General features: G+C 49.6%; 4 protein-coding genes across 4 annotated transcripts; 2 read left to right on the top strand and 2 right to left on the bottom strand.

Annotated features, from left to right (window-relative positions):
* Positions 1–112: 112 nt before the first annotated feature.
* Positions 113–6,381, top strand: F4817DRAFT_312209 (nuclear protein 96-domain-containing protein; the record flags this gene model as incomplete). Its single annotated transcript, XM_049300100.1, has 6 exons — positions 113–230; positions 310–414; positions 515–4,209; positions 4,313–4,558; positions 4,611–6,221; positions 6,277–6,381. The coding sequence occupies 6 exons, from the start codon at positions 113–115 to the stop codon at positions 6,379–6,381; spliced, it is 5,880 nt and encodes a 1,959-aa protein (XP_049162586.1).
* Positions 6,382–6,791: 410 nt separating this feature from the next.
* On the bottom strand, positions 6,792–9,095 carry F4817DRAFT_325972 (cytochrome P450). Its single transcript, XM_049301833.1, has 4 exons — positions 8,622–9,095; positions 7,906–8,516; positions 7,286–7,825; positions 6,792–7,154 (listed from the first exon to the last, which is right to left on the bottom strand). The coding sequence occupies exons 1-4, from the start codon at positions 8,954–8,956 to the stop codon at positions 7,009–7,011; spliced, it is 1,632 nt and encodes a 543-aa protein (XP_049162585.1). The 5' UTR covers positions 8,957–9,095; the 3' UTR covers positions 6,792–7,008.
* A 388-nt stretch (positions 9,096–9,483) lies between these two features.
* F4817DRAFT_211550 (uncharacterized protein) lies at positions 9,484–11,845 on the top strand. Its single transcript, XM_049298694.1, has one exon. The coding sequence runs from the start codon at positions 9,776–9,778 to the stop codon at positions 11,699–11,701; it is 1,926 nt and encodes a 641-aa protein (XP_049162584.1). The 5' UTR covers positions 9,484–9,775; the 3' UTR covers positions 11,702–11,845.
* A 144-nt stretch (positions 11,846–11,989) lies between these two features.
* Positions 11,990–13,627, bottom strand: F4817DRAFT_356304 (cytochrome P450; the record flags this gene model as incomplete). Its single annotated transcript, XM_049305777.1, has 1 exon — positions 11,990–13,627. The coding sequence occupies one exon, from the start codon at positions 13,625–13,627 to the stop codon at positions 11,990–11,992; it is 1,638 nt and encodes a 545-aa protein (XP_049162583.1).
* Positions 13,628–15,542: the final 1,915 nt, after the last annotated feature.

Genomic DNA, 15,542 nt, shown 5'->3' with positions numbered 1-15,542 from the left:
GTTGTCTCTCCTCCCAAATTCGATTCCACGCGTCAGACGCGCTCTTTCACCATCTCGCAGGCCGCGTGCCTGGAGCTGATTTAATCCCATTCTAATATATCGAACTGTCACCATGTCGGGCTTCGGTGGATTCGGCACCGGTGCTGGCGGTAGCGGCTTCGGCAGCAACTCCAACAATACCTCTACTGGATTCGGTGGATTCGGTAGCAATAGCGCGGCCAATACAACAGGTAGGCTTCTTCCATGCTACTCCTTTGATCCCTTCTATCCTTTCCCCAACACTCAACTAACTCGGCGTGGGTTCTCAAGGATTTGGCGCAAATACTACCACCAGCGGCTTTGGTGCTCCCGGCAATACAGGAGGTGGCTTATTCAGTTCTGGGAGCACACCGTCCAGCTTCGGTACCAACACCGGTAAGTGGCATATAGCCACCAATATTATTTGGCCCTTTTTCACTCTATTTTGAATGCAAATTTTTTTTTATAATTAGGATACTAATATGTTTCTCTACAGGTGCATTCGGATCGACGAGCAATGCCGGCGGCGCGTTTGGTTCTAAGCCTGCTTTCGGCGGCACACCTTCGAGCGGCGGCTTGTTCGGTGCCTCTACCACATCGACCTCAGGTGGTTTCGGTGGCGGCTTCGGATCTACAAACAACCCTTCAACATCAAGCCCTTTTGGTGGCGGTAGTGGTGGCGGTACTGGTGCGTCCATTTTTGGAAGCAACAATAATAAACCGGCCTTTGGAACCTCGAACACTGGCACGGCAGGCACTGGGATATTTGGAAGTGGGACCACGACTAATAATACCGGCACCTCGACCGGCTTTGGCGCATTTGGTAGCACATCTAACGCTCCCACCAGTACAGCACTAGGTCCGGTGGGCGACCCCCCTGGTACTGGTAATCTAACGAACTTCCAGCCCCTGGTAGAAAAGGAGAGTCCTGCCAGCTCTGCGCAGAACTCTTTCCAGAATATTTTATTCCTGGATCCGTACAAAAAATGGTCCGCAGAAGAGCTAAGACTTGCTGATTACGCAGCCGGGCGTCGCTTTGGCGGCACCTCGGGCACTGGGACCTTCGGTGTCGGTTCCGGCTTTGGTGCATTCGGCACGAATAACCAGCCAACAAATTCGTTTGGCACCTCGAACACGGCGGCGAACACCGGCGGCGGTTTATTCAGTAATGCCTCGTCATCTGGTGGCTTTGGAGCACAGAATAACTCTGGCGCGAGTGGTTTTGGTTCCAACACCGGTGCTGCTGGTGGTGGTCTATTTGGCGCCAACAAGCCAGCAGCGACAGGCGGCCTATTTGCCAGTTCCGCGGCGCCCCAGCCGGCACAATCTGGTGGTGTATTTGGCACTGGGAACACTGGGTTCAACACTGGTAATACTGGTCCTGGTTTCGGATCTACGAATGCCAACACTGGAAGCTCATTGTTCTCGAACGCCAATAATCAGCAGAAGCCCGGCTTCAGTTTCAGCAATACAGGTAGCAATACGACAGGTGGCTTTGGCAGCAACACTGGTGGTTTTGGTACCAACAATAGTACTACTCCAGGTGGTGGTCTCTTCGGTAACACCAACAATGCCAATCAGACTGCTGGAACTGGCCTTTTCAGCAATCCGAACCAGCAGAATAGTAGTGGCATGTTCGGTGGCGGCAGTGGCGGCGGTGGTTTTGGGACCCAGAATCAGCAACAGCCCGGATCGTCCCTATTTAGCAACACGCAACAGAAGCCGGCTGGGACAGGCCTGTTTGGAAGCACCGCCACCACTCCTGGAACCGGTGGCGGTCTATTTAACACATCAGGTAATACTGGCGGCGGCTTTGGAGCAACCAATAATCAGTCTGGTGGGCTTTTTAACAACAAACCTGCTACTGGCACTGGCACCTCCGGGCTATTTGGGAACACTGGTGCAGCTCAGAACACCAATACTGGAGGTGGCTTGTTTGGCGGATTGGGTCAGAATAATCAAAACCAGCAGCAACCACAACAAGGTCCCGGCCTCTTCGGCTCGAGTCTTGGCCAAACCCAGCAGAAGCCAGGTCTGTTCGGAAGTACCACACAGACGGCCGGTAGTAGCTTTTTCGGAAACCAACCCAATCAGCAACAGGGCTCGTCCATATTCGGGACGTCGACTGCGCAGCAGCAGCCGCTGAATAATGGGATGGGTAGCTCTTTGTTCGGCAGTTTGCAGGGTAACCAGGCTATACCATCTCTGACTGCAAGCATTAATGATCCAACAGCGTACGGGTCTCTATTTGCTAACCTAGGCAACAATGAGGTGCCTGACCCCGGCCCGCTTGCAACACCGTCGAAAAACAAGCAAGCTAGGCGGCCCTCTATTCTCCCTTATTATAAGCTGAACCCAGCCTCTGCGTCTCGATTTGTCACGCCGCAGAAGCGTGGGTATGGCTTCTCTTACAGCGCCTACGGGACTCCAAACAGCCCCTCGAGCGTATCTAGCACCCCAGGAGCATTGGCGCAAAGTCTATTAGGCGGTGGCAGTTTGTCACGTAGTCTAGGCAGTTCCCTCGCTAAGAGTGTCTCGTCGAACAGTCTTCGACGGAATTTCAATATTGAGGATAGCCTGTTGGCCCCTGGTGCATTCTCTGCTAGCTCTGGATCAAGGATGTATGGTGGTGGCAGCGTCAAAAAACTTGTTATCAATAAGGATTTACGCAGTGATTTATTTTCAACTCCTACAAAAGACAAGAGTTTGCCCGAGACCCCCAACAGTTCTCGAAAGCTAACCAAACGAGTCAGCTTTGATACTAGCAATGTTGATGCCATTGAAGATGGAGAAGCTGCGCATGGATCAAATACCTCCACTCCGAGCGCAGAACAGTTGGGCTATGTTCGACCGAAAAGCACGAATGGAGTTAACGGCTCCAAGTCAAGTTCTGTCCCCGAAATGGAGCAGGTGAAGGGTAACGAGCTAGCGGTAGTACATGAAGAGGAAGCCGTCTCGCCTGAGGGCCGTAGTCCAGCGACAGCCCCCTCTGATGGAGAACCTGGTAATTATTGGATGAAACCAACTAAGGAGGAAATTCAACTCATGAATAGGGTTCAGCGCCAAAAAGTTCCCAACTTCACTGTTGGACGTCAGAACGTTGGCTATGTCAAGTTCAGGGTGCCTGTTGACCTGACTTCAGTCGATATTGACAATATATTCGACACCATCGTCATCCTCGAGACGCGGTCCGCAACCGTGTACCCCAATGCTGCCAAAAAGCCACCTGTTGGCAAGGGCTTGAACGTTCCCGCGTTGATTAACCTTGAGCATTCGTGGCCTCGTTCTTCTCGGAAAGGAAAGCCTATTTCACTGACGAGGCATATCGAACGCTTAAAGAGAATCCCGGATACTAAGCTTGAGAACTACAATCTGGAAACAGGCGAATGGACTTTTTCAGTGGAACACTTCACTACGTACGGCCTGGACGAGTCCGATGAGGACGAAGAGGGTGAAGCCAAGCCGTCCGCTAGCACATTGGCTTACCCATTAAAAGGGGCCCAATCGCCATCGCCGGCTCCTGCTCTTGATGACGCCGCGTCCGATGTGAGTGACATTTTGAGGGATAAACGAAGCCATCCCGCACCACCAGGTGCTTTTGATCCCGATCATGATTCTTACGTCGAAGACGAGGCGGAAATGGCGGCAGTTGCTAGACCCCAACCGTCTTTTTTAGGTAATCGCTCCGTGGGTTCTACGTCCAATGCTCTTATCCCTATGGATCAAGACGACATGGACGATGAATATGCGACGTCCGAGGCACACGAAGATGCGAGTGCTTCCCTCGGGCAGCATCTTGCCGCGGAGCGTGACGACAACTCGTTCGACGGGTCGCAGTTCGACACTGTGCCAGAGACCCCTGCCGGTATCATGAGAGCCCGGATGCGGGCAATAAAAGGCTCGGCAACACCGATGAAAGTTCAGGTCTCGTCCGGAGATGACTGGATGGACATGCTCAGCAAGACGATTAGCCCAAAGAAGCGGGATAGGGCGCTCTTAAAAACAATCAACGAAACCGATCACTACCGTGCGCTAGATGAGGCCCCTCGCGAGGCATCTCCTACAAAGAAACGCATCGTACCGGATAGTCGGGGATTTGCAACGAGTATCGATTTGATGAACTCATTGTTTGAAAAGGCCAAAACCCCCGCTGAAAATCTGCAAGCATCTGTTCGCCCAAACGGTGTCAAGGTTAGTACCATATTTTGTCGCCGCCCCTTTCATCGCGCTCAAAAGTAATTATTCGGGTTACTAAATGCTAGTTTGGAATTGTATTTGCTAATTTGAATTATAGTGGCCATACAAACGACTCACTAAACATCTCGATGAAAGTGAGATGGACGAAAAAGACCGAATTTGGCACGACACCATACGACCTACCTGGGGCCCAAATGGCACGCTTGTATTTTCTACGACTCCTAGTAGCTCGGCATTTGGAAGATCAAGTCGTTTATCTGAAAAGAATGGACTCATGACTGTATTAAAAGGTGGTATCGTATCGGAATCACAGGACATACGAATTGCCAAATTCACGAATGAGGTATGTTGAAAAACTCCAGTACTCTAAATGATTGCTAATATAACGTATTCAGATGTCAGCCAGAACCATTGATGCGCACACCAAATTAGCACAAGTTCAACTTATTGACGGCGTACCAACTGTTAGATTGAACCCAAAGACAGTACTAAAGGACTTTTCTGTTGGGGGCAATGCCAAGAATTCAGCCGAGGAGCACGAGAAACTCGTATGGGAGCTTGCTAGCGTACTTTTCGATAGCATTAAGATTCCCACAGACCTTCAAACTGACCCTGATGCGCCGGAGAAGCTTCGCCGGGAAAATCTATCACGCTTTTGGGAACGTATGGTAGAAGATCAGACGAACAAGACGGCCGCGATGGCTGGATCAAGCGAAGAAAAAGCCCTGGCTTCTTTGTCTGGTCACCGAATCGCAGAGGCTTGCAAACATCTCCTTGATGGCAAAAATTTCCGCCTAGCTACTTTGATTTCTCTCATTGGTGCCAACGATGTTAAGAAGGATATAAAAGAACAGATGAAGGAGTGGCAAGACGCAAATGTGCTATCCGAATTCTCGCAACCGATCCGCGCGCTTTACGAAATGCTCAGTGGCAATGTTTGTGCTTGTGAAGGAACTAAAGGGGCATTGGAAAATCGTACAGAGTCGTTCCTAATCTCGAAGAGATTTGGTCTCAATTGGCAACAAGCCTTTGGACTAAGGCTTTGGTACGCGACCTCAACGGAAGATAGCATTGCGGATGCGGTGGAAAAGTATAAGGAAGATGTGGAACAAGATAGGGAATTACCACCTACTACATGGTTCATCGAGCATGGCATCAGGGGCATCTGGAATGATCCAGATGAGGATCGACGAGAGGATCTGCTTTGGGGATTATTGCGATTATACTCCGACACCCAAGTAGATTTGGAAGCGATATTGCGACCGGAAAATTCTCAATTATCCCCTCTTGACTTCCGACTATGCTGGCAGTTGGGACAAGCGTTGACTTCTACTGGACGTGTCTCGTTCGGGAAGAACGCCGTTGAAAAGACTGACGCTGTCACTATCTCTTTTGCATCGCAATTGACGAACGAGGGTAGCTGGCTTGAAGCAACCTTCGTTCTACTACATCTTACAAATCCCGAGGCTCGATGCAAAGCGATTCAGGACCACTTATGTAGGCACGCTGGACTGATCGGGAACGAAGACTCGAACAATTTCAAAAAACTCACAGCAGACTTCAAGGTTCCAAGACAGTGGATTTGGCACTCGAAGGCACTATTCGCGCGGAGCGTCAAGAAAGACGCAAGCGCCGAAGTTCAATGCCTTCTTCGTGCAGAGTCGTGGGCTGAAGCTCATCGCACTTTTATTAAAGAGGTTGCTCCGGCCACTATTATCGAGCGTGACTATGACACCCTAGCCGACATACTGCAACAGTTCGAAGGCCACCATTCACAGGTACCCGACTGGAACGTCGGTGGCGAAATATATAAGGCGTTCCTTCAATTGATCGGTTGTCAACGACGAGCCGAGAATCCGTCCCCTGTTTTGGTCAATGCTCTACTCGAAGGACTACCGGCCATGCACGGAAATACCCCCGAAGCCGGTATTACAGAATATGCAGCTTTGACAGACATGGCGGCTGAAGTAGCAAAGGTGGTCGCAGGTATGGCAAAGGCAGGAGAGGTAAGTCATTTCTAAACCCAAACCCATTGGATATATTATTAACGTCGTGAATTAGATGGAACACGAGCGCATTTTGCACCTGCCTCTGACGGAGGACGTCTTGCTGAAGCATTCCAGGGACCTCGCCTGGTCGCATTACTCAACCGTGATGGCAGGCTAGTAAGAAACCTCGAAGCCGCAATAGTATAAGAAGGAATGAAACAGATAACATGAGCACCCATTTCGTATGAAGAATGACAGTACCCTATAGTAGATAGATAGTTCTTCGATAGGACTAGCAATGTGCAAGGCTTAGCCTAAGCATAGGTTAGGGGAAGGGTCAATTAAACCGGCCCGTAATCGAGAATCATGATGTTCGGAATTTCTGGTGTCATAGGGACGACAGCGGAAGATCATTGTATTCGTGTAGCATAATAAAGTATCTAGGTAGCCAGCATAAAACTTGCTAATCTCGAAGTCTGACTCTCATTCCGTGATGTATGTTCTCATTTCATGATGTTAGATGTAAGGTTAGTAGATACCATTATACTCTATTTGATGGTCGGCCTCAAATTCTTAAATATCAGCTTGGTGGCATTTACAATCTTGTTAGTTACATTAAGAGTCAATAGCTAATTTATATACATTCTTTATATTCAATTTCGACAGCTTCGAGTTGTGTAATATCTCCATAGGGTGTATGATATAACCGCCCAACCTATATCTGCTAAATTCGGAGCTATTCTGTGTACGTAACATAACATAATATAGTAGTGGTATATGGGATGCGAGTTAAACTAAACGCACCCTACTCCGCCACAACTCTCTCGTAGCGCAGATATAACGAATTACTCTTCGGGTGTCCCGTATAGGCGTCAGTCTGTTCTATACCGTTGTCGTCGACAATGTGGCTGGTGTAGTTGGTGTAGATGGCTGCGATCAGGAGTTTTATGTCTGTATGGTGTTGACGAGTGTTCATGTTAGCTAGGTACCTAGGTAGCTAGCCGTTGAAAACAGATAAATGCATGAAATAGAGGGAATCTAAAATATTAGGGTTCAGCGAGGAGAAGAAGGGGGTTACAGACCGTGCATGGCAAAGTTCGATCCCAGACACATCCTCCCGCCGCTCGAGAAGCCCCAGAAATGCCGGTTTACATCCTTCTTTTCGTGGTTGTCTTCTCTAGGGTCTGTTGCGCGAAGCCACCGCGTGTGGTCCCATGTCTCTGGATCGGGAAACGCGGCTTCGTCGCGGTGCAGGTTATACGCCGAAGCGGAGACGCGAATACCGCCGGGGACCTCGTACGGTCCGATGCGGCAGGACGGCGGAGGCGTGACGCGCGGCTCCGGACCGCCGGCGGGGGCGTACCGGCGGATTGTTTCCGTGACTACGGCGTGTAGAAGGGGTAGGTTGTCGAGTTGTTTCGAGTCTGGGAGCTGTGCCTTGCCGTCGTGGCCGATTTGGGGGCTGGGGTTTAGGGTGAGGAGTTCGGAGCGTAGGTCGCGCTGGAGGTCGGGGGATTGGGATAGGTGGTAGGAGAGGTATGTTAGTGCGACGCCGGTGGTTTCTTGTCCGGCTAGGACGTGGTCTAGGATCTCGGAGGCGATTGAGAGGTCGCGTTGTTGGACTTTGGTGGTGGGTTAGTAGGCAATTGTTTGTTTGGGTGAGGCTTCCAGGGGTAAAAGGGGGATCATCCATGTTACATACTGGCAGTCGTGTACAGCAGCGATGCCGCGCCACTCGTCTCATACTCCTTCTCGATACCAGTAAGCAGAGCGCGCACAACGACCGGATCATCAGCCGTGTTAACAGCAGACTCCTCACCCACTCCTTCATTCTCTAGAAAGCGCACCGTGGCATCGCTTAACTCCTTACACCACGCCTCAAGCTCCCTATTCGTAGCATGAACCCAAGCGGGCGTAGGATCGAGACCGAGGGCACCCAGAACTCTCGAGAGCCGCGGGATCTCCTGGGCGAAGAAGCCGTAGCCCTTTCGAGTAGTATACAGCGAGAGCCAGTGGTCACGATAGGATTTACGGCGGATGAAGTCAGCGCTCCGCCGGGCGCCGAAGCAGTACGCCGAGATGAAGTCCATGGCGGCAGCGCAGAATAACGAGTGCACGTCGATGCCATGCGGTTGCTGAGAAGCCGAGACGGATTCCTGGATAAGCGGTAGTAAGTGGGAGTTGATGATGATGTCGGCCTGCGCGGCGAGGGCCGGCGAGGCGTTGATGTACGACTTGGAGTATACGTGGGACACCATTCTCTTGCGCAGGGAGTGGTGTTTTGCGTGCGCGGAGGAGAACATACATGGGACGCTGTATATATAGTTTAGCGTTACTTATTCGCTGTGAGAAGTAAAGAAAATAGGGGGGATATATGTAAGAGAAGGGAAGGGTTAGTTAGGTAAGATGAATAGATACCCGTAGTTGTCAAAGAGCGAGTACCACTCGTGCTTATCGAAGCCGCCCTGGTAGATAGTCTTGACGGCGTCGACGCTGTTGACGCTCAGCTCGTTAGGGCCGACGCGCACGACGGGGCCATGTTCCCGGTGGATGGCGTGTAGAGTCCGGTTCTCACGGCTGTTGAACCGAACCCATAGGATCCAGGCCGGCGAGACGGAGCATGACCAGTGAGGGGATGGGATTTTGGAGAGAGGCGAGAAGATGGTGGGATATAAGACGTATTTGTAGATTAAAATAGCTGTGATGGTGAGTGTAGCTGGTATATAGAGGTCGGGAATGTTAGATATAGCCATGATAGGGGGTGGTATTCTTTTTACGTAGTTAATTATTTACAAAATATCAAAAATAAGAGATGTAGCAAGTATATTCAAGAAATTAATATGTATAGCATTTTCTTATTGCTTGTGAAGTGTATATCTCCCGAGTTTCTACTATGAGGAGCGATACTATGGATCGAAGTTGGCCCCCGCTCGTTGCATCGGCAGTGTTTAATACAATATTTTAATTTAACCGGGGTTTGAGTATCTACGATAACGTTGCACTTAGCGAAAATCTTATAGATCGTATTTCATGCTACATGCCAGAAGACCAAGGAAAAGAAATCATTACTTCAACATATAAGTCACCATATTGAATTAATTTTTAGATTATCCAAGTCTTGATTGGAAGGTAATAAATAATAGCCTGGTTAAAACAATGACGCTACAGGGATAGATAATAATGACAGGTATGAATGATTGGCTGCTATAAAATGGAGGTTGGCTTTTACTTCTGAGTCAAAGCCTTTGACTCATTCACTATTCGAACTAAAATTCCCTTTAATAATTCTCTAACTTATTTGTATATGAAATATCTTGAACACATTCACTCTATTTAATGCGACATAGTTTCTCATTAATCTACATTGCAATTATTTCTTCATATGAACAAGAGTTGCCACAAGCCTACGTCATATATAAGTAGACTTCATCAGATCTCACAGCTTTTATCGATAACATAAATAAGCAATTACACATATTATTCAACTTACACTAGACTTCAGCTCACCTTAGCATACCTAGGTACATAACCTTTTCTTGCTTTTTATAAACCACATACAAACTTCAATTTTCATGGAGTTCCTTAGAATCTCCGACGAGGCCCCAAGCCTCACAACATTACCTGCCGATATTTTCTACATTGTGCTCACCTACTTGGATACGGCAAAGAGTGTTGCCAATTTAGCGGCATCTTGTAAAGGCTTGCATCATCTTGTTACTGAGAGTGGCTGGCGTATATTCGTTACATCACGCTTCAACACATTCAAACTCTCTGAAATTTCGTCCGTGGATGAATGGCGGGAACGTGCCTATTCGCTAACTTCACAGTCGAGAGATTGGGATAGGCGTGCCTTAGCTGTTAGTGCCCTCAAACCCGTCGTGAAGCATCGCGGACGCGCCTTCAACCGCTTCAATCCCTCTCAGTCTATCCCTAGCAATATCATAGTTGATGCCCATCATCAACGAAAAGGCAAGGATGCTCAAGACCTTGTATTCTGGGGTGCCGGCGAGGACATCTTTGGTTTGCTGCGCCATACACGAGGGTCCAAAGCTTCCAATGATGAGTGGTTCAGTAGCAGAGGCGCTACAGCTGGGTACCGTTCAGGCAAGGACGACGTCACTTGTGTATCCATCCTAAAGGATAGCAGATACAATTATGGCCAAGAAGACGAATCCCAAGTGTTGGTAGGCAGGGCCAGTGGTCACCTCCACTTGTTGTCGATGGGTGCTTCAAATTTTGGGGACACGCTTTTAAATTTCCGAGCTTCCTCTAGACTATCTTCCGAAGTCGATACCGAAACTATCCGCCAGGCCGATATCCAGTCCCTGGATGTCAACTATAAGCAAGGTACACTCGCAGCAGCGACCAAGCAGAGTATCCTAACATACTCTCTTAACCATGATAAGCAACCTGTTCACAATGCAAATGCCGAGGATGGCTTAGAAACAGGTGCCACGCCATACGTCTGGGCGGACGACGCTCTGGTATTAAAGGACGATTCGCAGTCGGGAGCTTTCGAGTTTATCCGGTCCATTAAATTCGTGAATGGAGACACACTGGCGGTAGGCCTGAATAAAGGTTATAAGCCACTTCAGTATCTAAAATACACACCAACGGGGGTTGACATATCTTTCGCTGCGAAGGCAAGCAATGACCATGATACTACCAATGACTATAAGCTCAGAACAGTTAGGGCAATCTTACCCGTAGATACAAGCTCACTCGGCAATGGCAACGGAAATACCGTGCTCAGTTCGTGGGACGACGGCACGATCCGTCTCCAAGATCTCCGCACACCATCTCCGGTAGACCAAATATTTCAAGACAACTTCGATCTCTCGACCCCGATCAACGCTCTGCTCTCGCGGGGTCTCGAGCGCTTCGTCGCAGGTAGTGCTTATTCCCCTGTGCTGAAGGTATTCGACTATCGCTGGCCTAAGGGCTACTATCACACCGAGGCTCTCCCCTGCGGGAACGACGAGCCCTATCCAGCACCCCGACCCCCGACCATTGTAGCAGAACCGTCTTTCTCAGATGATCGCATTGCGTGCGACTACATGACCGGTAAACGGTGTCGCTGGCATGAACTCTCAAAACACGATTACTACAGACCGAACTTCAACACATGGCTCCCGGCCTCCGCCAGTGATACCTCTCCCATCTACACGCTTGCATCGCCCTCAGACGACTCGCAAACGCTATTCGCAGGGCTCTCGGGGATGCTGGTCGAGATCACGCCCAAGAGCAGCACGCGGCCCGCAACACGACCTAGCTTCGGGCCTGAGAAGGACCTCGCGTACGTGCGACAAGTTGATAGTGTGGCTTTTATTGAGACTGGCTCTGGATTCGCGGTAGACGATGTCTCGCAGTCACAACGCGTGCCTCCTATGTACCGCCAGTTTTTCAGGGACTTGACTGAACGTGACCGCGGACACCCGGAACGCGCTATCTGGCGGAAACGACACCGTTTAGATGAATGGTTGCAGCGCTGTGCCTAGAGCGCATAGAAGTAGATTAGGTCATAAAAAGATTTCCTTGTCTCCCGCTTGGGAATGACAACAGTAATATACATATATAGAACCTAATCTCATAGATATATAGATTAGTTAACTAATTATATACATGTTCTCACGTTCTTACACTACCTAGTATTAAGTCCTTGCCAATGTAGCCCTGTTCCCAGTAGAAACATTTCTCATATAACCCATTTATACTCATCACCATAACCATCGTATAGACATATTAGAAACCCTTCCCAAGTATAAGGGCAATAACTCTCCCAGCTATCACATAGTAAATTCAACATCCAACCCGTCCTGCGCGAATCCATCCTCGCGCTTCGAGATCACGACCTCGACAGGACGGACTGGCTCCAGGATATGTACAGGTAGAACACCGTCGTTCTTCGGTGGCACCTCAATCTTCCCGCCACGACCAGGCTTCATATCGAACTGCAGCACCACTAATGCAACGAAAGCCAGGATCTCATTCATAGCAAAGTGGCGGCCGGGACACAACGTCTTGCCCCCGCCGAAGGCGCGAAACGCCGCCGGATGAAACGCGTTGCTCTGCTTCTGCCGGGGCTTGGAACTGGCTTCGGGGCTCAGAGCCTCGGCATCGGAGTTGCTGTTGGTCTTGTCGAGGAACCGCCCGGGGTTGAAATTGAAGACGTCAGCGCCCCAGATCCTCTGGTCCGCGTGGATCACGCCGCCCGCGATCTGCACGACTGCGTTCTTCTTCAGGAAGTACCGGTTCGCGAGGAGGTGGTCCTCCTTTACTACGCGCGTCGAGTACGTGTCCGATCCGAGGCGCAGACACTCGCGGTACACGGCCACGAGGACGGGGCACCCGTCCCGGAGATCGGTGACGCGTAGGTTGTAGCTTGGCTTGTTAGTGCGCGCTGAGAGGACGGACTCGAGTTCCTGGCGCGCGGTGGCGAGGAGCGCCGGGTCTGCGTATAGGTGCAGCAGGATCCAGAACGTCGAGGTGGTTGCGTTGACGATGCCGGCGAAGAGGAAGGAGAGCTCCTCGCGCGCGATGGCGGGCATCGCCCAGCCGTGCTTGAGCGCAATGTCCACGCGCTTCTGGACGATCTTGGACCCGGAGGATTTGTGCCGCCCCGCCTCGAGATACGTGAGTAACGCTGCGGATAGCTTCTCTCGGCCTGTGTAGGCCCGGCGCGCGGTGACGGATGGCACGATGTTCATGAGCAGCGAGCCCAGCCCGTGATCGAAGTCCCAGAAGGACCCCTCGAGCGCGGGGTCCAGCGCGATGGGGTTCTCCGGTCCGTAGAGGTATCGTGCCGTTGATAAGGTGACGAGGTGGCGCACCCAGGAGAGCAGATCCGTGGCGCCATGGCTTAAGGAGGGAGATGATGCAAACGCCGCAATCTCGTTTTTCATCTCCGCGGCGGCGTCTAAGCTCAACTCGCTCAGGTAATCACCGGGGCCAAGCCAGACGGAAACCATGTCCTGGATGTCGGGCAGAAAGCCGCGCTCGCCGCCAGGGCCGGGATCGAGGTTCTTGCGGGTGATCTCGACGGCGGCGTCGTCGAGGCCGAGCACGCGCTGGGTGACCTCGGGCACGACGGGGTTGAAAGATAGGGCCCTGGACGCGCGCTGGACGGCGGCTGCGAGGGACGGGTCCGTGACAACGTAGATGCGCGATCTGGGCACGGGCAGGGTGAAGATGGGCAGCTGCTGGTTGCGGATGCCGAGGTTCTTGATGTATCGCCCGCCTAGCAGCGCCATGCCTAGCAGGTGGCCGATCAGGGGGATGGCGGGCGCGATGATTGGGGGTTCGCGCGGATCGAGCTTCCGCGATGATAGTTGGTGTGCGATGAGGTAGACGGTGATGGCGGCGACGATGGCTGTGGTGCCGGCTGAGAAGGGCCACCATTCTGGGGCGGTTTCACTGAACGGCATTTTCTTTTTTTTTTTCTTTTCTTTTTTTGCAAATTTGCTTCAAACTTAGATATGTACAACTCTAACGAGTTTTGTTTGGCTCTATAAGCTCATGACGATGGCTTGTGAATTGTCATCTATAAACTTCATGTTAGCGAACCTACCTTTTGATGTATTGGTATAGCAGAGGGTTTAGAGACTAGATAGGGAGCAAGTTGACAGAAAAGCCTTTAAACGACACAACGACCTTTCCTAGCATATTGTTAAAGTCTACAAGAAGCTGCTTTCTTCAAGTTGCGTCTTGAGACTGTCTCTTACCCCAAATCGGATTTCCCATTTAACCAAAGGAGATAAGTACGACTTACAGACTCGAAGTTTTATTAGTTAGTCCGAGAGATATGTAATATAAACACGTCCAACCGAGCCTTCTTGCAAGTCCTAAAAACTCCGGCTTCGAGGAGCCATGAGGCGAAGAATGAAATTTCATAATTATACATAGATAGGTAGGTATCGAATTCGATCTTTCCATCATAACGTGACATCGACAAGGGTCCCCCGCAATTGGATTGGTGAAGCTTGAGGAATTGTCACTTTACCGAACCGCTCCCCTGAAAGATGTTCCCACATGGCGTAGTGGTTTAACGCCTGGATGTGTGTTGGTCCGTGCCTACGGGCCGCAACACAAGTGGGTTCGAATCCCACTGTGGTCAAACCAAAAATGGTCCGACTCAGGTTTTTCCTTGGACATTGCCGGGCGCTGAAGGTAATTCCATCTCCGTTATAAGAAGGCGTGTTCGACGGTTTTTCCCCTGATTAAAGTCGGCTACCTGGCGCCGGCGCTAACCAGGTAAAGTAATGCTATAGGCAGGTAGGGGCTGGGGATAGGAAGTGGAGGATCTCTCATGTTATGCGAAACTCTAGCTCTGTCTCCCTCTAAGGAGGTCGAGGTACTCTAAACGTCTAAAGCGCCATAGATGCGCCTTACTGTAGTTACCTAGCTATAGCAAAACCAATAGACGTTAACGTTCTCATCATCATCATCATCCCCTGAAAGATGCCCTGTTGGCGCATATATGCTTGTAATTGAATAAGTACATGGGTACAAGTTACCCCTGAATTGATGTCCATGTGATTAACGGTTCACACCAACAGTTCGTCGGTTCAAAAGGGATATAAGACCTAGGAAGATGTATTCTAGATTTGATGTTGCTACTTGAATAAAAATATAGCTTAGGGAGAACATGGAGTTGTCTCAGTAGAAGAGTACTTCGTAAGATACATGGCTTTTATCGTAACTATCCCTTCCTTTGATTGACTATGGAAGTAGGGGTTAAAGCAAACAAGAGTATACTTTGCTTCTCTGAGAGATACTTACGATAACCATATTAGAATAGTTAAAGGGTTATATACCTATGCTAGTTAATGGTTCTATAAACTCGGTAACTAGCCGATACTGAAATTCATGTAGTAATAACCAACGTCCCTCTATCGGGACATAAATGGGAAATTCGTACTGTTACTTAGGTATTGTAAAATATATTTAGCACATACTTCATTTTTAAATAGATAGTTATAATGTTCTAAATGGACTTGAGTTGAGGTTTCTTAATATAGATAGTAGGTAGGTAGCTTTAATAATTCCAAAGACCAAGTGAACACATCGTTTATAATTCTCATGATCAACTCCCCAACCTACTTGATTAGTGAATATACACATCCAGTAGATGTTAGGTTGTCAATGAATCCAAGGAATGACTGTAGTGAGAAAACTTTTCCTTAACGAGATTTTTTATCAAAGATAGTGGTGTGTATCTTAATAGCACATGAGAACAGTCACAGCATCTCGATTATATAATTTGAATAGAATACTACTATTTAGCTACTTTCTTTTCTCTTTCCTCTTCTATAAGTACAGTTACAGACTTTTATAACTAAT

The sequence above is a fragment of the Daldinia loculata genome, assembly GCF_022478755.1.
Source record: "Daldinia loculata strain CBS 113971 unplaced genomic scaffold F4817scaffold_5, whole genome shotgun sequence".
In the NCBI taxonomy this organism is placed as follows: Eukaryota; Fungi; Ascomycota; class Sordariomycetes; order Xylariales; family Hypoxylaceae; genus Daldinia; species Daldinia loculata.
Note: the sequence above shows the minus strand (reverse complement) of the source record. Positions and strands in the feature narration are given on the sequence as shown.

Coding starts and splice junctions, on each gene's coding strand:
- F4817DRAFT_211550 (XM_049298694.1), top strand. CDS start 9,776: ATGGAGTTCCTTAGAATCTCCGACGAGGCCCCAAGCCTCACAACATTA.
- F4817DRAFT_325972 (XM_049301833.1), bottom strand. CDS start 8,956: ATGGCTATATCTAACATTCCCGACCTCTATATACCAGCTACACTCACC. Junction 8,517..8,621: donor TCGCTCTTTGACAACTACGG/GTATCTATTCAT, acceptor CTATATATACAG/CGTCCCATGTATGTTCTCCT. Junction 7,826..7,905: donor GCTGCTGTACACGACTGCCA/GTATGTAACATG, acceptor CCACCACCAAAG/TCCAACAACGCGACCTCTCA.